A 26,723-nucleotide genomic window follows, 5' to 3' on the forward strand; every position below is an offset into this window, starting at 1 on the left:
CAATCATCACGCTTGCCAGCTGGGTTGGAGATGTATTACGATGCATTATCAATATTACTGTCGGGCCTTGTGATCCAGCGGTAAACCTCCCGTCTGGAAACTGACAGGTCGCGGGATCAAATCCCAGTAGCCCCGGTAGGACGACGGTAATTTCCCGTGTGATCTTAATCTAGCCTTCACGTCTCATCGATATGAGGAGTCGCTAGCAACGAGGCGTGGTTAACTGTTACCTGACGTAGGTTAGGGACTTATGGACAGGCAAGTCGCCGAAATGGTGTCCAATTGAAATACTTGCGCCGGGACATTGAATCACAAGAAAAAAGAAACCTATATTCATAAACAACTAAAAGTGACCTCGCCACCCTTAGCAGTTGCACATTGACCATTTAACGGCTACCTGGAACCAGAAAAGTTCATTTTCAGTATACCTCACATGGTGGACAAAGCGGAATAAACGATATTCATGGATATGACAGAACGATCATTTAAGCGAAAAGTCTGGTAAACATCGACTCCAAAACGCCTACCCTATGAGCTACGAGCACGTGTTGATCTTCGATGCTGTGTAGCAGATCACTTCTACAGATAAAGTGTTGGTACCTCTCAAGGTATGCAACTAAGAGCCCTTTGTTTAATGGACAATTTTTTCTTGTTTTGGTCAATACTAGCGCCTTCCGGAATGTGGAAAGCAAAGCGCTTGCAGTAGAAGAGATCTGTTCCACAGTATCGAATGTGAAGACCTGCTCATAGGTCTTAAGGTATGTATTTCAGAGCCCATGTTTACCAGAGGATTTTTGCTTCGAATGATCGTTCCTGTCATATCCCTGGATACTAGCCATTCCTCTCGGACACCCTTAATAATTACTGACCGAATTTAAAAATTTAAAATTTTGTCATAATGTGCTCATTAAGAGATAAGATATTACGTTGACGGTTTAACACAGTAAGTAACATACCAAAGTTGGTAATGTATTGAGGCAGAGTAACTCAGGGCGCGAAAATTTCCCAGCTTACATTCATCCAGTGGTTGGGAATGAATCATTGAATAATTGTTGAATTGTAACAAACTTTACTCGTAATTTGAAACCTCTTATAAATTTTTTCTCATTGACACTCCCCACAATAAATGATAAGAAACGAGTTTATAGCTTACTACATTTTTGTTGTTGATGCAGTAAAACTTTAGCATCATCTACAGCGTTTTAATTTATTACTCCTTTACTACTAACTCTCTTCACAACAGATATTGGAGATAGTATCAAATTATACCGTTGAACGCACCAGCATAATGATATCATTCTATAAAACAAGAGGTATGACGTCATAAATATAAACATCGAAATGCGTAAAACATCAGCTTTTCTTCAGCCGGAGAGCAAATTACGCAGACTATACTCATCCAGCGAATAAATCGAAATTAATAAAACCAACACTATTACGGTTTTGCGCCTTTCGCAGCAGATATTTTACTTGCTTAACTTTAAACATAGGCTGGGGGAAACAAAAGTGACCCGGGCGAGGGGATACGATTAGATTTCCATTTGTGGCAGCGTTAACGCAGGACGAAGAGACCTTCAGTTACTGCCAACAGGACAGAGCAACGGCCCGCGCGGCCGGCTGAACCTCGGAGCCTTTACACAGTCCTCATGTCTGACAAGAGTTGTTGGCAGAGGCCAGTCCGGTCGCGGCCCTGGCTGCCCACCCAGGTCACCTGACCTCTCACTGTGCGACTACTTTGTGTGAGGAACCCTCAAGTCTAGGGCGTGTCGCGCCAACCCCCGTAGTCTTCGGCAACCGCAGCAGGACAATTCGGATGAGGCTGCAGCAATTCCAGCAGACCAACGTCGATCAGACTTCAGCCACTTGCCGACCAGGGTCCAAAAGTGCCAAGACATGAATGGGGGTCGCTTTGAACACGTGCTGTAGTCAGGCTAGCACTATATTTCCTTTCCTCTGCTGTATTTCTCTGTACCCTGGAACTCTGTTCTCCAGAATACTTTTATTTGCCCCACCCTGGACTTAACTCGTGACTCATTCGTGAAGTAATCACACGTCTGAAGTTGTTTTAAACACGGGAGTCCGAGTCCACAAACAATCAGAGGTGGAGGCGCGTGCTGCTCGTCTGTTAGCAATCCACTGTTTCTATTGCCTTTTCTGCCACTGGCAGACTGTCGTTACGAACAGAATGTCGTATTAGAAAGCCACAACCGCATACAGAACATCCATAAAGGATAAAACTGCTGCCCAGTGACATGCTTCAGTGAAGGACTGTTGATATTTTTAAAAATTTCGGGAATCCGATATTTCGATGTTTAAAAAAAATCACTATCGGTTCTCGATATATGGAAAAATATCGATATATCGATGTAAAAATATCGACGTAGCTGCCTATAAAAATATCGGCTGCACATTGTAAATATACTGCCCCTTCTAGAGTTGCATATTTAAGTGTTGGTTTATTGTTAGATATTCAGGCTACCATCCTGCTTATCCCTCTTAGAGCAAGAATTCAAAGGAAAACGATGCACGTTCACGCTTGGCGATAACCACTTTGCTAACAATGGTAACTGCATGTAAGTGGCGCAGTAAGAGGTGTCCGACGGAACCGTGGTTCGGCTTCGTCACATATCGGATTTGTCTGGAAAACTTCATGTCGAGTTTCCTGTTCTTTCATTTCTACGAACACAGCGACCTAGCACTTGTAGTGTCAAACTTACGTGGTACTGACAAAGGTTGCAGTTTCTGTTGGCAGCGCCGGGCGCCGATTACGTCAGCATTTCCCCCTCAGACGTCTCCACCCACCGCAAGGAGCTGTCTTGCCATTTACATTTTTGTTCATTACTTTCAGCAACTGTTTTTGAAGAATTCCGACGTGAAAAAGCAACACACGAGTTGTTTTAATTTTTTTTAACACAACTGCTGTGCCAATTAAAAGAAAACAGCCCTCGGTCACTAATTTTTAACGAATTAACCGGGTACGACACTGCTAGGAGCGTCTTCCTCAGAATTTAAACCAAAGAATGGTTTACAACCTGAGCCACGCAAGTAACGAGCAGCCCTTAGTGGCTCTACATCACAGCTTTTTATCTTAAATATCTTTGTGACTAATGCCCTTTCGGCATATTTATTATTTTATAAATGAGATATAAGTACTGCCTGTCTTTCACTAATTCCGTACTTGTAATTTGTATCATAAGTTTTTAGTTACAATCCTGTGACCATGTTATAGACCATTCTTTGGTTTAAATTCTGAGGAAGACACACCTAGCAGTGTCGAAACCCGGTCAATTCGTTAAAAATTAGTGACCGAGAGCTGTTTTCTTTTATTTGTAACTATTCACGGACTCTAAACGTGCAGCCATGTACAAAATTTTACAACTGCTGCGCTACTTTTTCACATCGGATATCTTGTTATTCCATTCACACCGCTACCCCTAAGCGCAACCGAACTTCTCCTTTGTACCACCTATGCTTGCTTCACACAGTCAAAGAGAAAGACTAGATATGATGAAAGCTTCAAAAAGTAGTAAGACTCCTTCACACAGGGAAAGTAAAATTATGTTCTACTGCAATTCCAAAAGAATAATTTCAAATATTTACCGAAATTCGGGAAAAAGTAATATAACATAAAAATATCGGCATCCGGTATTGACATTTAGACATCGATATATCGACGTATAGGTAAACAGAATGTCGCTGATGTTTATCGATGATTTTCCTGTAAAAATCTCTACGTATCGATGTTTGATCAGCAGCCCTAGTGCAGAGCAGCCAGCGCGCGGCTTTGGCGCGGCGGACTCGAGCGCTCACCGGATCGGCCGGCGTCCTTGACCAGCTGTTCGATGATGTCGTCGCTGACGGTGATGCCCAGGTTGGTCAGCATGAACTGCAGCTCGCTGGCCGTCACACGCCCGTCGCGGTTCCGGTCCAGCAGCCCGAACGCAGTCCGCAAGTCTGCAGAGAGAGAGACAGTCATACGATTACTGAGAAGCTGGTTCCATACGAGGCCTATTCGGAAAGTAAGGTCCGATCGGTCGAAAAATGGAAACCACTGTGAAGATCAAAAACGTTTTATTTGCAACAGTTAGCTACAACTTCCAGCTACTTCTGTACATAGTCGCCGCTCCGATTTAGACATTTGTGGTAGCGTTGTACCAACTTTCCAATGCCCTCGTCATAGAAGCAAACCGTCTGTGCTTCCTACCAATTCTCTACGCCGGTCTGCAGCTCATTGTCTTAGCCGGAACGTTGTCTTCATAGCTAGCGGTTCTTGTGAGCAGAGATGAAACCCAGGGAGAGTAAATTACGGGCTCTATTGTGGATGATTGAAATCCATGGAGAAGAAGTTAAAACTTCTGAGGTTCGCAGATGACATCATAATTCTGTAAGAGACAGCAAAGGACCTGGAAGAGCAGCTGAACGGAATGGACAGCGTCTTGAAAGGACCACTACGGTCGCAGGTTCGAATCATCCCTCGGGCATGGATGTGTGTGATGTCCTTAGGTTAGTTAGGTTTAATTAGTTCTAAGTTCTAGGCGACTGATGACCTCAGAAGTTAAGTCGCATAGTGTTCAGAGCCAACAAAAGCAAAACGAGGATAATGGAATGTAGTCGAATTAAATTGGGTGATGCTGAGGGAATTAGATTAGGAAATGAGACGCTTAAAGTAGTAAACGAGTTTTGCTATTTGGGGAGCAAAACAACTGATGACGGTCGAAGTAGAGAGGATATAAAATGTAGACTGGCAATGGCAAGGAAAGCGTTTCTGAGGAAGAGAAATTTGTTAACATAGAGTATAGATTTAAGTGTCAGGAAGTCGTTTCTGAAAGTATTTGTATGGAGTGTAGCCATCTATGGAAGTGAAACGTGGACGATAAATAGTTTGGACAAGAAGAGAATAGAAGCTTTCGAAATGTGGTGCTACAGAAGAATGTTGAAGATTAGATGGGTAGATGATATAACTAATGAGGAGGTATTGAAGAAGAGAAGTTTGTGGCACAATTTGACTAAAAGAAGGGATCGGTTGGTAGGACATATTCTGAGGTATCAAGGGATCACCAATTTAATATTGGAGGGCAGCGTGGAGGGTAAAAATCGTAGAGGGAGACAAAGAGATGAATACACTAAGCAGATTCAGAAGGATGTAGGTTGCAGTAAGTACTGGGAGATGAAGAAGCTTGCATCAAACCAGTCTCTGGACTGAAGACCACAACAACATTCAGGATGATCAACCACTTCCCATCGAAAACGCTGCAGGAGCATCTTCATTGCCCCTTCAGAGTGCGGCTGGGAATTGTCATGCAGAAGGAAACGTATGACAGTTACGTTATGTGGGCTGCATGACATTAGGCGATATCTCACACCAGGCCCTCCTACTTGGAGGGAGAGAGTATTGCGCTAGGCATCTTCACGTGCTCACTTGCACTCAGGACTGTAGAGATCGACGTGATGCGATCGACGACCATACTAGAGACACTGGCCAACACATGTGTGCTAAGCTTCATCTGATTTTCATTGTTGTTTCCATTTCGCACCCCATCGGATCTTACTTACCGAATAGCCCTCGTAATCAGAGGTCTGCACATGCGGGTGTATCAGCGGACACCTGCAATAAAATTTACTCCTTGGACACAAGCCCGCTCTGATGTGGACTACATCTGCAGTTATCCGCCATAATAGTTAGTGAAGTTCATTAGACGACGTCATCTATACATGATGGGCTCCATTAGAAATGTTTTATTCACAAAAACCGGTTTTCGGGTCGCATCTGCTACAGAGGAACGAATAACTGTATGTAGTATGTACAACGATTTCTACAAAATGATAACTGTATATATAGTAGCAGTAATATAAGGCTACATACATTAAGTATTTCTATAGGAATGATATGTATATCAGCTAACGCGATAGGATTTGAAATCTTGTATAACACAGCACACATTTTTTTCACAATTGGGATATAAAGATAGAAACACGGAAGTTCGAGGGGTTGTAATCCATATTGAGTCCATTCTTGGCTCTCAAACACATTTTACCATAAACTGCAACTCTTTAGCGATAAATATTTGTATTTCTTTTAATAAAGTTTAGGAAACTTAACATAAAAAATGAAATTAACATAAACTACTCATTCAAATTCTCAAGAAGAAGCAATAAAGAATATTTATTTGACATGAAACAAATTTAAATTTAAAACTCGTTCGTTATTTAGAGTTGTAATAATTGAAGATAATCAATTCTACAGATAACAGTTCATTCAGTGGCTCAGTCAACCTACGTAACTGTTTAGGAAGCAGGAGCAAATCTCGGAATGGGAGTGGTGTTAGTTGGACGCTACCGCTGTGTAGTTTGCCTCAGCGGACGATGCACGGTCCAGTTAAAATTACTTGACACCTGACATCTTTCACTTGCGACTTCGCCGTCGGTGGCCACTGCTCACTTGCAGGCGACACACGTACACGGAGGCTCGCTTCACATATGCTGCTCATGTGTAACGCGCAGCAGCGTTGGAAGGGGTTGCACAGGGGTGTGTCGGGAATGCGAGATGCTCCGCCGACTGCTGATGTTAAGTGACCAGTGGCTGAGCTGCGGCAGACGACGCGTCCTGTAGCTCTAACAACAACATCCAGATGTGCGATAAATCCGAGGAAATGCCCGTCAAGACTCTGGTTCGGAACTAAAATCACTGTCGCTTCGTTCACGGCGATTAAAGCTAACTTTTACGAGAAAACTCAAGAAAGAGAAAACTCAGGATTCAGCGCTAAAAGCCAAACTGTAATTTCGTGCTGGAAGGGAATGGAAATGACCGTTAGGCGACAATGACCGGGAGGCCCCTTGCGGGGCACGTCCGGCCGCCTTAGCGAAGGTCTTATTACATTCGATGCCACATTGGGCGACCTGGGTGGAGGATGGGGATGAGACGACCATGAAGACAGCACAACACCCGCTCCCTGAGCGGAGAAAAACCCCGATCCAGCTTGGAATCGAACCCGGGCCCGCAGGACGGCAATCGGTCACGCTGACCGCTCAGCTATCGTGGCGGACACTTCGCGCTGCCATTGGTTACCTGAAACTATCCTCACACTAAATAGAGCTGACGCGTTACCAACCGATGAACAGTCCTGGTTAGCACTCGCTTGCAGATTACAGGCGACACAGGCAGAAGACTAAGAACAAATAAAAAAATCAATACAAAAAGAAAAATGACGCGGCACAGAATCAGAAATAAAAAAATTACATTTAAACCAATTAAATGAATAAAAATAAATCAAAATTTTTTGGTTACATTTACAAATTAAAAAAATATGTTGCATACACCGAGATCCGAAGCTACGATCTTTCAGACTTCACCTTAATACGCTATCCATTGCGCGACGCCGCCGCGCTGCACGAAGCAAATACAGGGTGACAACTATAGAACTGTATGAAAAAAAACGTAAATTAGTTACAGACTACGGTGTGCACACACTTTATTCAACATGCAAACGTCACTACAGATATTCGGATTTAGGTTATGACATGTTCGATATGCCTGCAATCATTGGTGATGATGTGACGCAGACGATCTCTGTGAATATGGTAACTGTATATATGACGCTGGACAGCGCCTTGAGTGGAAGTATCCAGCAGTGTTTGGTTAGTGCTGTGTATGAAACGTGTGTATTTCATTAGCATGGTTGTGCGTGTGTGTGTGTGTGTGTGTGTGTGTGTGTGTGTGTCTGTGTGTGTGTGTGTGTGTGCCGTTTTTGGTGTGGTTATCATGTGTGGTGAAATACGACAGAAAAGTGCCAGACACATGACTCGGGATCAAAACACATCGATAAAGAATGCCACGCTAGGAATTAGAAGTTGCAGTGTCAGTTTGGTAACGGCGAACTATATCGCCGTCGCGTTGACTGCGCTGATGGAAGGAAACCAGCTCCAGCGCGTGAATTGTCAACTACCAAGCAATTTCAATCGTATTATAGCTACAACATCATCGCCTGGCGTGGATCGAAGCGAGCAGCGGGGTAAGCAGCGATGGTGCAGGTTAAACGGGCTAATAAGACTCAGTGGGCTTGATTTATCATCGGCAAGCTTCGCCCGCGAGCAGAAAGGTGGCAGCGTGAACCCAGCATGAAAAGTGACGAAGCCCCAGCTGAGTAGGTACGGCACACACCCACTCACCTGCCGTGTTTTGGCCGGCCGTTATTTCGGCGGCAATAAAGCGGACACGGGTGGGTCGGCCATTGCACCCTGCGGACCGCCAGCTGGCGCACGCTAAAGCCCGCCTCACACGGAGCAAGGTTCGCTGTAAGTTTGCGAGCTGGCTCGCGCGACGGCTGCCTTGCGGGCTCCGTCGTCTGCTAGCGGGCTACCTTGCTGGGAACCTTGTAAGATTTCCAGGATAGGTCCGGGGCTATTTTTCTTGTAAGGTTCCCTGCGTGCAACCTGCGTTGGCCAATCATGAGACGTTTCGTTTGTGACGTCAGCCGCGGAAAGCTTGGGCGGGAAGCCTTTGTTGATAGTCGCTTTTCTGCTGTTGTGAGGTGCGGTAGGAAGTTCGTATAATTATTAAATAATGGCAGCGCAGTGGTCCAAGGAAGCGATTGAAGCACTGATATGTACTTATAGGCTCTGAGCACTATGGGACTCAACTGCTGTGGTCATCAGTCCCCTAGAACTTAGAACTACTTAAACCTAACTAACCTAAGGACATCACACACATCCATGCCCGAGGCAGGATTCGAACCTGCGACCGTAGCAGTCGCACGGTTCCGGACTGCGCGCCTAGAACCGCGAGACCACCGCGGCCGGCTGTACTTATAGGGAAGAACAGCGTCCGTACGTCATGAAAAGCGCAAACTATTATAATAAACACTTGCGTGCAGAAGCACTCGGAAGAGTTGCAAGTGACGTGTGTCTTCAAATGGCTCTGAGCACTATGGGACTCAACTTCTGAGGTCATTAGTCCCCTAGAACTTAGAACTAGTTAAACCAAACTAACCTAAGGACATCACAAACATCCATGACCGAGGCAGGATTCGAACCTGTGACCGTAGCGGTCTTGCGGTTCCAGACTGCAGCGCCTTTAACCGCACGGCCACTTCGGCCGGCGACGTGTGTCTTCTTCGACCATATCCATACGTATAAAATTTGCAAAGGATGTACGATCTTAGCCGGCCGAAGTGGCCGAGCGGTTCTAGGCGCTGCAGTCTGGAACCGCGAGACCGCTACGGTCGCAGGTTCGAATCCTGCCTCGGGCATGGATGTTTGTGATGTCCTTAGGTTAGTTAGGTTTAACTAGTTCTAAGTTCTAGGGGACTAATGACCTCAGCAGTTGAGTCCCATAGTGCTCAGAGCCATTTGATTTTGTACGATCTTCTATCCTATAAAATAAAGTCGTATATAACAGTCATTATTGGTATATTTATAAAGTCAAACTAATGAAATGGTGAAACTTTTCAAACAAAAGTAGGTGTTATGCGAACTAACCTCAACTCTTTATGAAGCATGGAGAGCACACCTTTTCCAGCGTTTCTCCTCTTAATACAGTTTTTCGTCAATTCTTTCTTTCTTCTTCTCTCATTAGCATGCATTTCTGCATCGTTTAGCACCAAAACAGCTAATAACGGCAGTTTGCTCTGAACATCTGTACCTGAAGCAGCCATCTTCGTTCGATACCACATGCAGCCGATCACAACACAACTAGCTGCCGATCTTGCACCGTGGGAGAGCTTCGACATGGAAGATAGCCGGCTCCCTTCCCTGCAAGCCGCCGAGCATGCACGCCATCTCGCAAACTTGCGGCGAACCTTGCTCCGTGTGAGACGGGCTTAAGGCCTAGCTCAGGGGTTGCACGACATTTCTAGTAGACTGATGGACCGCTTCTTATTCATATCGGCCTCTGCCAGCCGACGTTAGCAGAGAACTAAGACGTAAAACACAGTATTAAAAAAAGTAAAAAATGTCGAAGCGTTCGAGAGCGATTTCCGTGTTAAGTACATTTAACTTTACACATACACGTGTTTTGTACGCTGCTTGCGTCACTGCATGATTGAAACAGCAATGAATAAACACAACGTAAACCAGCTACTAAACTTTAATTTTGCAATTGCGACAGGTTTCAAGGGCTTCACTCAGTTATCGCGCCACAGTTTTGCCGCCTATCTGAGCTGCTCCCAGGAAACTATGTCGAAATATTTATCACTGATTGCAACGCTTTTCGTGGAGTAGCAAGAAGCAACTGGGACCGCTGTTGCACACCTGCGCTCCTGTGCAGCTGCGTTGCCTATTTTTCTAGAGAACTCTGTACTTGAGCTTCGTACGTTCACTGTTTACAAACCTACGTAATTCTGCGGAAAGTTTTGATTACATGGGAAAAGGAAATAAAGGGAATCCAGCTCGTAATTAAAAAAAGAGCGGAGAATGAACATGAAGTCTCTGGCTTTTGCAGACGACGTCACTGTGTTTACAAACAATAGCGGAGAAACCAAACTTACCCTGGAGAGCCTTCACGAAATTTCACAGAAAACTGGCCTCCAAGTCTCCTGCGAGAACGCTCAGTAGATGGAAACGAGATCTGCGGATCATCTCGGTACCGTGAAGTGTCACTAGCTGCGCACTTCAGATATCTCGGAGAGATCATGAGGTTTCGTGACAATATCCATTAAAAAAGTAATCTCAAAAGTATAAAGCAAATAAGCTCGCGTGGAGTTACTACAGTAAAAAAAGTATCTCCGTCACAGCAAAGTCAAGGCATTACACCACAGCATTTCTGTCGGAAGCACTATACGCTGCCGTGATTGATGATCAAAGAAAAATAGAATTCGAAATTTATTCTCTGAGTTAAAATTCTTTGACATCAGCTCTAGTCCGTATAGGCTTACGACCTATCAGTGACGTATGAAATTGCGTGTGCCGCGCGGGATTAGCCGAGCGGTCTGTGGCGTTGCAGTCATGGCCTGTGCGGCTGGTCCCGGCGGAGGTTCGAGTCCTCCCTCGGGCATGGGTGTGTGTGTTTGTCGTTAGGATAATTTAGGTTAAGTAGTGTGTAAGCTTAGGGACTGATGACCTTAGCAGTTAGGTCCCATAAGATTTCACACACATTTGAACAAATTGTGTGTGTTGGACCAGGACTCAGACCTGCATTTCCCGCTTATCTCAAGCAGTTGCCTCAACCACACTTTTTTTTCAGGTAAGGAGGGGAACATATAAACTTTTTTTTACAACTGGTTCGTTGTGGCAAGAAAACAACAACACAATGTACAGTAATGGAAAATAATAAAAGACCGTTCTCCCAACGGAAAAAACAAAAAAGGCCTCACACCCACGGCTGTTTGCGGTTATTAACAAATTGATCCCCGTCCTGCAGGAGAGATCTGGGCACGCCTTCTCGAAGAAAAATGCCGTATGTCCTCGTCACTGGTCCTGTACTGAGAATTAGACATTCATTATGAAGTTACCATTTATGTCCCCAGCCTTGGGGAGCGTTCAAGAGAACATTGCCCAAAAAATGGCATAGTATTGTCGATTGCACAGGTGGTGTTGAAGACGAGTAAAACATTCCTGTAGAAAAGACCAAAAATCAAGAATGTTCTTGTCATAGATGAGATAATGACTTCCATTTGATACCTGTCACGTCATTACTCTCAGTACTAGGGAAAAAGTCTCCTCCAGGAACAAAAGTGCCTGTGGGGGCACTGCATGTAGGGTCATGCAAAGAAGAAGGACAAGTGTATTTCCTGTCAACTGCCACACCTCCACAGAAGATCCGCTCTGCAGGCGATGTACATCCATATGCGTCAGACGACACCATCAACAGAGTGGAGTGTCGGCTGTATTAATGCCATGGAGCCACTGAAAAATCATATGTGTTTGGTTGACCAGCATATACCAGGTCGTCTGGGCATAGTAGTCGAGGACGGGTTGGTGTACTGACCGTCAGACCACAGACCTAGCTATCATAGGTTGACAGTTCCATCTCAGTCCTGTCATGTTCCCACATCATCGTGCGGTAAACACCACGCCCCGTAGGGGCCTTGGTACATGGAGATCAGCATGTATGCAACTGTAGTCAACGTCGGAAAATGATGACGAAATGGGAGGGGGGAGTCAGCTGTTTGATCAGGGTGCCTGCTAATATTTGCCGAAGTCGGGTCCACAACTTTACCATCATGTTGCCATACAGGGCCGCCATTCTGACTTGGAAATCGACGAGGCCTAGGCTGCCGTCGCTAGTGGGTAAGGTGAGTGTATCATATCGTACTTTCATAATCAGATCCGCATTGACAAAGTAACCAAAGACCACCACCAAAATGTTCGCCATTGTCTCTGGCATTGGTAAAATAGTGACCAGATGGGGTATTCTAGACTTTTCAGGTGAAGGCTGACATAATAAAACCTTTGAATCAGTGAACAGTGGTTGAAGGGCAATGGCCGCAGTGGAAGAGCGGTTCTAGGCGCTTCAGTCTGGAACCGCGCGACTGCTACAGTCGCAGGTTCGAATCCTGCCTCGGGTATGGATGTGTGTGATGTCCTTAGGTTGCTTAGGTTTAAGTAGTTCTAAATTCTAGGGGACTGATGTCCTCAGATGTTAAGTCCTATAGTGCTCAGGGGCATTTCAACCATTTTTTATGCAATGGCATAATAAAATCACTGATAGTGGGCATCTCTACCGTATCGACTGGGAGATGGTAATCAAGTCTACCGCATGGTCATTGTGGCACCTTGGGGTAGGTGCATGTCAGTGTAAATAAAATCTGAGGGGGGGGGCGGTGGGGCGAAGGCCATCCATCGCAACACCACCTCCAGGTAATAGTCATGATTCACCCTATGTAAAGTGTCTGGCGATCAAAGTCCACGGACATCAATGCTCTGCTCACGTGACGAGTTTCACACAGAACCATGATGTCCCTATAATCTACATTACTGCCACCACCCAAGCACGTTTGGTCCAAGGAGGCAATTTCGGGTGGGACACACCAAATGCGACCACCTAGAAACTGGGTAAAAATTTGAAAGTCACTGTTAAGCATAGTGAGAGGCCAATAATGTTCGACACTCCTGCCGACTAACAGCTTGCAGGCCAGGAAAGAAGGCCTTCAATATATCCATGTGGTAGGGGAATGACGGCGGGCCATCAGTTCCTAGTACGCCGTTACCCGGCAAGGAGCCGTAACATCTTCGAATGCATGATAGAACTCTAATAAGAAAGCATCTTGGCCTGGTGAATTGTTGGCAGCCATTTCGAGAAGAGTGTCAACTATGTCATCCATCATGATCAGATCTGTCTGATTCGCCACAGCATCTCCATCGAGGAGCCCAGTGAGTGATTCGAGAATATCACCTGTCGCTGAGGTTTTGCGAACCTGTTTTACACAACCACCGGTAGTGTTCGACAAAGGCATCTGCAACTTTCTTTTGGGCCGTCAGGCGTCGACCTTCTGACAAGGTGAGCATAATGCGCAGAGATAAGAGACATCGTTGGAGAATGCCGTAGTCCACAGCTCCGCATCGGGCGTTACTGCCTAAGTAGTGGGGAGACAGACACAGACAAGGTGAGTCACAGAGTGGCTGGTGACATAAGTGAATACTTGCCAGTCGCTGTTTATGCATCACATCTACAAGGTGCAGTTCGTTTACCAACTGGTTCAGTTCTGGACTTGTGGTGAAGCATGGAATTTAGCTTTTCAGGGACAGCCCGCAGTTGAAGTCACCTCTGAGTATGATTTGGTCGTAGCGAAAATGGCGCTACCTCTTCCATATAAAACTGCTCCCATTCTGTTTTTTTATAACTACTACAGGGCGAATAAACATTGATGACCCAGATGCCCCAAAAATGATGATGAGGCCCCAAACAAATAGAATGTAGATCACATCATCCATCTTGCTATGTTCGTTAGGAGCATGACTATCCGATAGCCATTATCCACGCATGGCGTATGGTAGATGTCATACTAATAAGTACGAGGATGGAAGCAATTCAAGACGACCTTCCTGCAGGAGGGCCACATCGATGTCGGCCATCCTCAACATGTTGTGGAGCGTTTGGAGCTTAACCTGTGTACTGATGGTGTTCATATTAATAGTGCCTATCTCACGGGCTTGTTGGGAATGGCGATATTAGAGGCTTCCGTGAGGATAGCAAGGGGCCAGGGACTCGAAACAGCCCTGCCATAGGCCACCCACCAAAATCCATCATCATTTATGATTCACAGAGCGGCGCAGCAGCATCCATTCATTCATATCGTCAGGCCACAATAGAGCGCTGGGTCACTAGTCGTTTCGTTGCGGCATTGTGTCTCTAGTGGTCAGGGTTGCATCTGCCATGGAGTCATGGTTTGGTTCTGGCTTTTGACCTACATCCACAGGCATGTCGCTGCGCATGAGCATCACCGATGCTGCCCCTGATTGGGGCCAGACTGGTGGTTCCGTGACTGTTTCGTCCTGTGGGTAAAAATCGCTGCCAGAGAAATCATTTTCTTCCTGAGATAGCACCTTGTTAATGTCCGATTTAGCCAGCCGATGTTTGTTCCACTGCTTCGGTAACCTTTGTTTGCACACGTGGGCATTGGTGTCGAAGATACGTGAAGCTGCTGCCCGTTGGGTCAAAGAAGTCAGTTCGCACTGGCACAACCGTGTAGGTGGTTTCCTCCCCATCATCTTTGTCTTCACACCATCTTGCGAAGAAGGCATAGCCAGAGAGGGCCCAGTTGGTGTCTTTGTTTTTTCTGCATCATCATGCTGCTCCAGAGGCGATGACAGTCCTGTGAAAGATGGCAGCACAGTTGGCGGGTGGTGGGCAACTTGCAGGGCCTATCGGTATGGTCGTCACCTGCTTCTCCACTTATGGTGGTTGTGTAATTTGACACTGCACGCAACTTGAACAGACATGTCCTGCTTGGCCACATCCTGGGCACGTCTTTGGTTGACTACTATGGGTGGTGATGGAATTACAGTCGCCGGTGTACAGATAGGATGGGACATTTTGAAAATTCGATGTGGATCTGTCACAACCCGTTGAGGTCTGGGTATGTGGTGAAGTGCTTCCATTTTTCGGTCCTATGGTTAATCACCCAGTAGGCACCACGTTGGTTGAATCTCAAACGGTAGTCCTCTCTTTGAGCCCCAAATGTTCCACTGCACATTACTTATACATCTGTCACAGTTTCATTATTTAAGGCCGTCTAGCATCGTGTTGAGAATATTGATGCAAGTCTTGTTGTTAACCACCTTCACATATGTGATACTGTTCACAACTGAAAGATGCACGCCAACAAAATCATCATAGTCAGTCATAAGAACTGATCGCTTTCCGTTGCCTTTGGTCTTGCATACTCATTCGAGAAACTAAACTGCAGTGTCGATTTTAGGTATGGGTCACTCATTCTTCTTCTGTGTAAGTTTAGTACACAAAGATGGCTGAGGTACGCAACAACAACACATGTACGTTATTGAAGCATGGAAATAGTCAGGACGTCCATGCTGCTCCATTGCTGGAGGCAGACTGCCCACATTGGCTATCTGTGCACTCTTCCGAGATCGACCGAAACCATCATACGTCACATTGTCTACATCATTCTGCACACAGTCCACTACATGTGGCACTAATATGTAGCACATCCACATCTAATACCGCAGACCTCAAAGAATTCGCAGTCAGCGATAAATATGAATTCTTTCGCATGGCTGTAGATTGTCGACGAAGTCTGTTCTTTGAGTCATGCAAGTAAAAATAAGGTAGAATGAAATGAAAGGAAAATTATCAGGAAAATATTTGGGCCAGGTTTTTGTGGAGGAATCTGGGCAAAGAGACCGTCAATAGGGATCTATAAACAGACAGAAACAATAACGGACACTTTAAGAAAAAAGACGATGAAATTCTATGGACATATACACAGGAAGAACAAGAACTGGGTCACGATATGGAGACCTGCGTGCTGCCTGTTGAGGACATACACCACAGACTCCCACTTGGTCAGGTATCGAGGATAAAAGAAAATTACATCTGAGCTTCGTAAGCACTCGTCGCTGGAAGAAATCGTAATCAGTAATCTTCTCTCTCAGTCATCGAGACGATCTACGATTTAGTCTCTACCAGAAATCCACAAAGTTGGGACGCCGTTCCAACTCATTCTACGAGGTGCATTCAAGTTCTAAGGCCTCCGATTTTTTTTTTTTTTTCTAATTAACTACTCACCCGAAATCGATGAAACTGGCGTTACTTCTCGACGTAATCGCCCTGCAGACGTACACATTTTTCACAAGGCTGACGCCATGATTCCATGGCAGCGGCGAAGGCTTCTTTAGGAGTCTGTTTTGACCACTGGAAAATCGCTGAGGCAATAGCAGCATGGCTGGTGAATGTGCGGCCACGGAGAGTGTCTTTCATTGTTGGAAAAAGCCAAAAGTCATTAGGAGCCAGGTCAGGTGAGTAGGGAGCATGAGGAATCACTTCAAAGTTGTTATCACGAAGAAACTGTTGCGTAACCTTAGCTCGATGTGCGGGTCCGTTGTCTTGGTGAAACAGCACGCGCGCAGCCCTTCCCAGACGTTTTTGTTGCAGTGCAGGAAGGTATTTGTTCTTCAAAATATTTTCGTAGGATGCACCTGTTACCGTAGTGCCCTTTGGAACGCAATGGGTAAGGATTACGCCCTCGCTGTCCCAGAACATGGACACCATCATTTTTTCAGCACTGGCGGTTACCCGAAATTTTTTTGGTGGCGGTGAATCTGTGTGCTTCCATTGAGCTGACTGGCGCTTTGTTTCTGGATTGAAAAATGGCATCCACGTCTCATCCATTGTCACAACCGATGAAAAGAAAGTCCCTTTCATGCTGTCGTTGCGTGTCAACATTGCTTGGCAACATGCCGAACGGGCAGCCATGTGGTCGTCCGTCAGCATTCGTGGCACCCACCTGGATGACACTTTTCGCATTTTCAGGTCGTCATGCACAGAACCCACAGAAATGCCAACTCTGGAGGCGATCTGTTCAACAGTTATTCGGCGATCCCCCAAAACAATTCTCTCCACTTTCTCGATCATGTCGTCAAACCGGCTTGTGCGAGCCCGAGGTTGTTTCGGTTTGTTGTCACACGATGTTCTGCCTTCATTGAACTGTCGCACCCACGAACGCACTTTCGACACATCCATAACTCCATCACCACATGTTTCCTTCAACTGTCGATGAATTTCAATTGGTTTCACACCACGCAAATTCAGAAAACGAATGATTGCACGCTGTTGAAGTAAGGAAAACGTCGCCATTTTATGTATTTAAAACAGTTCTCATTCTCACCGCTGGCGGTAAAATTCCATCTGCCGTACAGTGCTACCATCTCTGGGACGTATTGACAATGAACGCGGCCTCATTTTAAAACAATGCGCATCTTTCTATCTCTTTCCAGTCCGGAGAAAAAAAATCGGAGGCGTTAGAACTTGAATGCACCTCGTAGTAAGAGCCGAACAAACCGGTGAAGCACTTCGCCATTCTTCTCACTGTGCATCTTAGTCAGTGTGCGTCTCGTATTAACAACTCAGCCTTCGACATAATTAACGTGATACTAAGGTCAGCGTTGATGTGCTGGTGCCATTTGTGGCTGCGCCTCTTTACGTCTGATGACCCACTCCTTTGAAAGTGACGTAGTCTAGCTCTACAGGCGCACCCTTACTTCATCCTATTTTTTATGCAATGGACAGTATTACGATTCGGTGGACCCCATTGAGATGGAGGGAGGACTCGAACCTCTGACGGGGGGAGCCGCACGCACCGTGACAAGGCGCCTAAGACCGCGTGGCGCGGGAGGTGTCAGGAGGCCTAAAAAATGCTATTTATTGTGGACAGTCATACGTCGGACAATGTACCCTGTGCTAAAACGCACGAAGGAATACGAGAGGTGGTGTTGTCTACGATGCCACGGAAAATCCGCCGTAGTAGAGCATGCTCTAGAAAACAGTCGCCGGCTCAAGTTTGGCTCTTTTGTCTTGGCTCGCACTAACGGCACTTGCAACAGTGTAATTACAGAAGCCATTAAAATAAAAATCACGGACAACGGCCTTAACACAGACGGCGACCTGCCGCTCAGGGCGGCGTGGGATCTAACGCTCGTGTGGTTGCAGCGGGCGCATCGCACGCTGAGTCATCGCATGCCCGTATACGGCGATGCCGTGAGCATCAGTGACGTCAGGGCACAACAGCATTCACCTGACAATGGCCAATGAGACGTTAGACGAAAGCTCGTGGAGCTTTAACTACTTGACGCGTCCGGCAGCACGTGGACGTTCAATTAAGTTTCGTACCTTCTACACTTACACCAAGATATTTGGCAGAGTAATTGGCAAAGACGCTGTAAGAATGCCTCGTAATAGGACAATGTTTTATCGTAAGTATCATGAGAGCACCAAGGTTATGCTGGCCTGTATGAGGGGGCGAAGTGGTTCTGTTACTGTATTAGCACTCGACAGGTCGTGGGTTACAACCCTATCCGAACTCTGTCATTTAGGTTTACAGTAAATTTCTATTAATCGCTTCAGACAAATGCATATTTCCCATTCAAATTCAATAGATCTGGTGCTCCATTTGTAATGACCTCTCGGTCACCGTCAGATTAAATCTGTTCTTCCTTCGCTTAAACGGTAAAACGAACATATTTTCAGCAGTACATTCTCACATCACGACAACCATCGGGTTTGCAGACAGCTTCGAGACATTCTGTTGGAGGTGGCGATTTTGAAACAGCCCTTTACCACAGCCTAACGTACAGTCACGACACTGACTGCTGTGAAAGTAGTTGTCATCTGACATCTGAACGACACTAAAGGGCCTGGCAGCGAAAAAGCAGGCCGTAAGATTAATGTTTGTTTTTATTTATTTTTCTGTCTAATTAACGAAATACTTCTTACATTTTTTAGTTCAAAGCATCAGAACTTATCAGGAGACATGAAAAATTGTGATAACAATGTAAAAACAAGTGAATCTCACTAATTCAGCGCCATAAGCTACAACATATCTACGAAGAAATATTTTCGAATATGTGTATAACTGCAGCTTACTCTGGTGAAAGTAAGAGTATGCAAACACACATTTCATACATGAGAGGCACGTATTTCTGTTGTCTGTTGTCTTATTAAGATAGGTTCTTTCCGTGACACGCAGTATTATATAGAGTTTAATGATTCGTACATTCGTATATTTCACTCGACATTCAAAGAGACGAATATTTTTGTAAATTTTGTTATTTTTGCTTTAAAAGCGAATCCGTTTAAGATTATTGCCGGTTGTGGCTCGGATATACAAGAAGCAACAGTTGTGGAGTTGGTTTCTTCTGAGTTGGCAAACAGCTTTATTTCTTTTGACGTTTTGTTATTACACCAGCTTTTGCATTCCATACGAGCTTCCTAGGGTCCACATTCATTGATTTAACTAGAAGCGTGGTACACAGCTTCCACGTTGGGTTGAGTAGACATACGTCTTTCCGCAAAATTTCAGATCTTCTACTGTTTCCTAGCCATTTTTGGTTTTAAAGGAAAACGACGTTCTTCAGTAAGTACCAGGAGGTTACAAGACAGTTGTAAATAAAGTGTCCTGTGATGTACAGTTTCATACTTCCCAGTTCCCACGGTCCTTAGGAAACCAAGGAAAGACGGATGTGGTGTCATTTTTTGCCAATTTTTATGCCGCTATATATGCTCCCTTTAGTAAAAACTACGTTATAAATCAATATAAAAGATACTGTTCGCATTCATCTGTTATCGTATTCGGAAGTGTAGCTTATAGTCTCCGCTCAGAATGTTGGTGCCAGAGTGTGTTATGAAAGTGGTAGGGAATGTCGTGACTGTACGTGTTGGACTGTGTTTGACAGTGTTGTTCTTACGTCACTTCCGCGCGATGCCGACGGAGGTACAAGAATAACTTTACAGCCTGTCTCGAATATTGATCTTCAAACTTGCTCATGTGCAGTTTCAGAGACGAATACCGTTTTCTTCCAACGAGTTGGATGTAAGTTCAATGATCACGTCACTAAGAGCGTAATACAGACTGCACCAGTTGGCTACAAATACGTATACAAGCATACTCGCATGCCTTTTGAATTCCTTCTCTGCTTTTATGCAACCGAATGATGATTGCAAGCTCTCGGAAAATATTGAAAAATCTGCCGTACAAAGGACTCGTATGATGTCTTCTGAACGACGTTCGTGCAGCTTTAATGACAATATATAACTTTACGTAACGTCATATGAGCACTTCAGAATGTCGTAACAGTTTTCGAGCATCCAGTAGTCATCTTCACACTACAGGCGCATGCTGGATGTAGTTTTCGTTGCATTGTTAATAATACAGTACTATTAACAGACTAAAAACACATGGAGCAAGAAGCTTACGCTGTATTATCAGTAATATATTATCATGTGCCTTAAGTCTAAAGATAATAACTGGCTGATCGAAAGCGGTTATGACATTCCGAAACTTTTATGTAATTGTGTCGTAAAAATACACTCCTGGAAATTGAAATAAGAACAACGTGAATTCATTGTCCCAGGAAGGGGAAACTTTATTGACACATTCCTGGGGTCAGATACATCACATGATCACACTGACAGAACCACAGGCACATAGACACAGGCAACAGAGCATGCACAATGTCGGCACTAGTGCAGTGTATATCCACCTTTCGCAGCAATGCAGGCTGCTATTCTCCCATGGAGACGATCGTAGAGATGCTGGATGTAGTCCTGTGGAACGGCTTGCCATGCCATTTCCACCTGGCGCCTCAGTTGGACCAGCGTTCGTGCTGGACGTGCAGACCGCGTGAGACGACGCTTCATCCAGTCGCAAACATGCTCAATGGGGGACAGATCCGGAGATCTTGCTGGCCAGGGTAGTTGACTTACACCTTCTAGAGCACGTTGGGTGGCACGGGATACATCCGGACGTGCATTGTCCTGTTGGAACAGCAAGTTCCCTTGCCGGTCTAGGAATGGTAGAACGATGGGTTCGATGACGGTTTGGATGTACCGTGCACTATTCAGTGTCCCCTCGACGATCACCAGTGGTGTACGGCCAGTGTAGGAGATCGCTCCCCACACCATGATGCCGGGTGTTGGCCCTGTGCGCCTCGGTCGTATGCAGTCCTGATTGTGGCGCTCACCTGCACGGCGCCAAACACACATACGACCATCATTGGCACCAAGGCAGAAGCGACTCTCATCGCTGAAGACGACACGTCTCCATTCGTCCCTCCATTCACGCCTGTCGCGACACCACTGGAGGCGGGCTGCACGATGTTGGGGCGTGAGCGGAAGACGGCCTAACGGTGTGCGGGGCCGTAGCCCAGCTTCATGGAGACGGTTGCGAATGGTCCTCGCCGATACCCCAGGAGCAACAGTGTCCCTAATTTGCTGGGAAGTGGCGGTGCGGTCCCCTACGGCACTGCGTAGGATCCTACGGTCTTGGCGTGCATCCGTGCGTCGCTGCGGTCCGGTCCCAGGTCGACGGGCACGTGCACCTTCCGCCGACCACTGGCGACAACATCGATGTACTGTGGAGACCTCACGCCCCACGTGTTGAGCAATTCGGCGGTACGTCCACCCGGCCTCCCGCATGCCCACTATACGCCCTCGCTCAAAGTCCGTCAACTGCACATACGGTTCACGTCCACGCTTTCGCGGCATGCTACCAGTGTTAAAGACTGCGATGGAGCTCCGTATGCCACGGCAAACTGGCTGACACTGACGGCGGCGGTGCACAAATGCTGCGCAGCTAGCGCCATTCGACGGCCAACACCGCGGTTCCTGGTGTGTCCGCTGTGCCGTGCGTGTGATCATTGCTTGTACAGCCCTCTCGCAGTGTCCGGAGCAAGTATGGTGGGTCTGACACACCGGTGTCAATGTGTTCTTTTTTCCATTTCCAGGAGTGTATTATCATGTGCCTTAAGTCTAAAGATAATAACTGGCTGATCGAAAGCGGTTATGACATTCCGAAACTTTTATGTAATTGTGTCGTAAAAATACAAAAAGATAAAAGAACAATCATTTATTCTCCAACACAGTACGTAATTTTACTTTATGTTTACACGCAAAAATCTTCTTTGGATCTGCTCAAATGTTTAGGAATACCAGAGACAGTCGAAAAGTACATTTTCCCCGAAAAAAAGAAAATTACTATCGGTAAACGATCCTAATTTTAAAATATTTGTCATAAATGTAATATCAGAATCGGAAATGTTCTGTATTACGTCGATTGAATATTTTAATCAAGAATTAGATCTAAAAACACACATATAACCAATTACATACGTTTCAAAACAGATTAAAAAGAGTTCCTTTTACTTAGTTGAATTTATACATTATGTAGGTGACGAATAGATATAAGTATTAATTTACCCATTTGTAGAGGTATGACTAGAATTTAATCAAACTTAAATAGCCTTTGTATAATGGAATTTTCTGTGTCGTGGTACTTTTTCCTTTATCCGATCATCGAACATGTAAGTAACCCCCTGAAAAAGTTCTGTATAATCGAAATAGCCCGGATACAGAAAACGGACGGAAGTATGGTATGAGGCCTTCTCTGAAAATAAATCAGGACACGTGCGTCACTTGTCTAAATGGCCATTTGTGTACTTAAGGGTCCCAAATTAATTAAATTTTCTGACAAAGGTGTACAAGCCGTATACTACATACGCGAGAGGATGGAACACGTGTGATTATTTCTAACGGACGTAGAGTAATCGACAAAACACTAGTAGCTTGTGAATAGCAAGTCTACGTAGTCCATGTGAAACTGGAGACCTGTGTACTACATTAAGACATTGGTATTTACTGTGCGTATAAGGAATAAATGTTGGAGGGTAGAAGCAAGATGCATACGAGCTATCTGAGTGTTTTTCGATGGCATTCCTCAATAAAACCTGCTTCGTTTGGAAGCCGCGTTACTTCGAATACAATACTCAAGCTTTCGATAGCAGACTGCGCCATCTTCATCAGGAGTTAAAATCACTGGATGCCAGGGCTGGCATGGTGTTCCACATATACAGCGTGTCCCAGAAACTTTGAGGAATTGTAGAAGGTGTCTCTGGGAACAAGTCAAACACAGCAACCCATGTCCAGAAAATGATATCCAACGACGCTACTGAGCGTCAAAGTCGTAGGGGCCAGCGCCCGCCTTTAGGCCACTCCCCTGGCGGCAGATGTGGCTTTGTACACTGGTGAACTGGACTGCAGGCGGAAGGTCTCGCACTGTTGTTTGTTATCCTATGAATGCGATGCTTCCTTACCTTGGTCCATCAAAGTATGCTATCACAGCGGCGTCCACAAATTCGGAATATTTCAAAAAGCAACCTGCACTCGCAGCACAATCCACAAGAGTTCGTGTCACGCAGAAACGCATAAGAATGCCTTTTCTCACTCCACGACCAACAGACTCACTAACCTACGTACATAGCTTGCTCGCGGGTCACTAGCTCAGATAATTTGTTTAACATGGCTCCTATGGGAAAAATATAAAATGTTGTATATAAATAAATTACTTATTTTTCGTAATTTCTATAAGTACAAAGTTAGATTGTTCCCCCTATACACGTCTTTTGGTATTTCATATTTCAAATGTATTTTTGCTTACAAACGCATCAACTCTTTACCGTTGCGCCCTTTTGACAGCTACACACTCAGTTTTTTATATCCCTATTCGTCCCCTCCCTTTCTGAGGACTCCTTACTTCCAGCCGTGAGTTTGTTCGTGACTGGCGGGTCACGCCCTAGCCGGCCGCTCGCCTGACCTTTAGTTGAGCACGCGTGTTCACGAGCCTCCCTGCGCTGCGCACAGACTGCAGATTTCCGGTTGCGATACGGCGACCCACCACCACCACCACCACCACCACCACCACTGCCCCCGTGATTAATGCGTTGCGTACAAGCCACGGCGGCTCATCCCGGGCGCGCCCGTTATCGAGGCTGAGATAGTGCTCCCTGCCTGTCTCTCTGTAGTTCAGCACAATGGTACGGACAAATAACGTCACGAGACATCTGCGGACTGAAAATGGGGTCGTACGGTTTCGTGCCTCGACCTGAAACAATAAGCAGCGAACCATCTCGTCAGCGAGAGACATTCAAACTTGTTGACGGCGTAAAAGACTAAAAACTGTCCAGAAGAAACAGTAGAAAACAAATTAAACTGTATTTCTTAAAAGTCCTGTGACTTTAATATCGAATATTATAAAATTATCTGAAGTGTTCGCCGTTTCGATCCACTTTTGGTATATGTATCCTCGCCCACTCGCCGGAGAATCTCCTCATTCCTTAACTTACCAGCCCATATATTTTTCATACATCTCAAGTCCTTCGATTCTCTTCCGTTCCTGTTTTCTCACAGCACATGTTTCACTACTATACAATGCTGTGCTCCAAACGTACCTTCATAGGCATTTGTTCCTCAAATTAAAGTGTATGTTTGGCATTAGTAGACTTCTCTTGATCAGGAATGCCCTTTTTGCCATTGCTACTCTGTTTTTTATATCCTCCTTGCTCCTTCCGTCATGGGTTATTTTGCTGCCTAGGTAGCAGAATTCCTCAGATTCATCTACTTTGTGGTCCCTAATTTTGATGTTAAGTTTCTCGCTATGCTCATTTCTGCTACTTCTCATTAGTTTCATATTTCTTCGATTTACTCTCAGTCCATATTCCGTATTGATTGGAGTGTTCATTCCATTCAACCGATACTGCAATTCTTCTTCACTTTCACTGATGATACCAATGTCATCAGAGAAGCTTATCGTTGATATACTTTCACCTTGAATTTTAATCCCACTCTTGAACCGTTCTTTTATTTCCGTCATTGCTTCTTCGATGTACAGACTGAACACTAGGGACTACATTCCTCTCTTACACCCTTTTCAGTCCGAGCACTTCGTTCTTGGTCTTCCACACTTATTATTCCCGCTTGGTTCTTGTAAATGTTCTATATCACCCGTCTTTCCCACATTTTTCTCAGTATTTCGTACATCTTGCACCATATTAAATTGTCGTGCTTTTTCCAATGAACGCGTCTGAAGTTTTCTTTAGTCTTCCTTCCATCATCAAAAGCAACCTCATAACTGCCTCTCTGGTGCCTTTACCTTACCTGAAGACAATCCGATCGTCATGTAACATATTCTGTTTTCTTTTATGTTCTTCTGTGTATTTTATTGTCAACATATTGGATGCATGAGCTGTTACGCGGATTGTGCACGTGTCGGCTATTGCAATCGTCGTAAATGTGTGGATGATGTTTTCCCGAAAGTATGATGATATTTCACCTGTCTCATAGTTCTACTCACCAACGTGAATAGTCGTTTTGTTTACGCTTCCCCCAGCGATTTTAGAAATTGCTATGGAATGTTATCTATACCTTCTGCCTTATTTGATCTTAAGTCTTCTAAAGCTCTTTTAAATTTTGATGCTAATACTGGATTCTTGATGTCTATGTCCGCCTCCTAAACTGCATGGTAACGTGCTTGCGTACCATGCAGTGGACCCAGGTTCGGTTCCCAGCCGGGTTGGAGATTTTTTTCCGCCCGTGAACTGGATGTTGTGTTGTCCTCGTCATCACCACAGACGCGCAAGTCCCCCAATGTGGCGTTATTTGACATAAAACTTGCAACTCTGTGGCAGAATATCCCCGAACGGGGCCTCCCAGCCAACAATGCCACACTATCATTTCAATTAATTTTTTTCCTTCTTCTATCACGTCATCAGACAAGTCCACCCTCTCATAGAGACCTTCAATGTATCTTTCCACCTATCCGCCCTCTCCTCTGAATTAAACAGTGGAATTTCCATTGCACACTTAATGTTACCACCTTTGCTTTTAATTTCACCGTAGGCTGTTTAGACTTTTCTGTTTGCTGAGTCAGTCCTACCGACGACCATGTCTTTCTTCATATTTTTCAAGTGACCATTTCGTCTTAGCTTCCCTGCATTTCCTAAGTGATTTATATTTCTGTACTCTTGAATTTTCCTGAACATTTCTGTACTTCCTTCTTTAAGTCGATCAACTTAAGTATTTTGTCTGTTATCCATGGTTTCTTTGCAGCTACCTTTCTAGTACGTTTGTTTTGCTTTTCAACTTCTGTGATTGCCCTTTTTATAGATTTACATTCCTCTTCAGCTGTACTGCCTACTCTGTTATCCATTATCGTAGTATCTATAACCTCAAACAACCTCATTCCTTGGTGCTTCCGTATCCCATTTCTTTGCGCTATGTTTCTTCCTGACTAGTCTCAAGAACTTCAGGCTTCTCTTCATGACTATTAAATTGCGATCTGACTCTATATTTGCTCCTGCGTACGCCTTATAATTCAGTATCTGATTTCGGAATCTCTGCCCGACCATGATGTAATCTAACTGAAATCACCCCGTATCTCTCGGCTTTTTCGAAGTATACCTCCTTCTCTTGTTATTTTTCGCTATTACTAACTGAAATTTATTGCACAAGTCAATTAGTCTTTCTCGATTCTCATTCCTATTGCTAATCCCATATTCTGCTGTTACCCTTTCTGCAACTACTTCCCCTACAACTGCGCTGCAGTCCCCCATGACTATTAGATTTTCATCTTCCTTCACGTACTGAATTACCCGTTCAACATCCGCATGTACTTTCACTGTCTTCTCATCTTCTGCTTGCGACATCAGCATGTATACCTGAACTATTGCTGTCGGTGTTGGTTTGTTGTCTATTCTCATGAGGACAACCATATTACTGAACTGTT

General features: G+C 45.1%; 1 protein-coding gene across 3 annotated transcripts in view; it reads right to left on the reverse strand.

Moving 5' to 3' along the window:
• The window catches only part of LOC124788248 (calcium-binding protein E63-1), a 555,703-nt gene that overhangs the window by 106,112 nt on the left and 422,868 nt on the right, over positions 1 to 26,723 (reverse strand). For all 3 annotated transcript variants that reach the window (XM_047255439.1, XM_047255449.1, XM_047255458.1), the window contains one exon: positions 3,811 to 3,954. In XM_047255439.1, the coding sequence (XP_047111395.1) occupies positions 3,811 to 3,954 (144 nt within the window). The remainder of the gene's footprint in view (positions 1 to 3,810; positions 3,955 to 26,723) is intronic.

This window comes from Schistocerca piceifrons, chromosome 1 (assembly GCF_021461385.2).
Source record: "Schistocerca piceifrons isolate TAMUIC-IGC-003096 chromosome 1, iqSchPice1.1, whole genome shotgun sequence".
NCBI lineage: Eukaryota > Metazoa > Arthropoda > Insecta > Orthoptera > Acrididae > Schistocerca > Schistocerca piceifrons.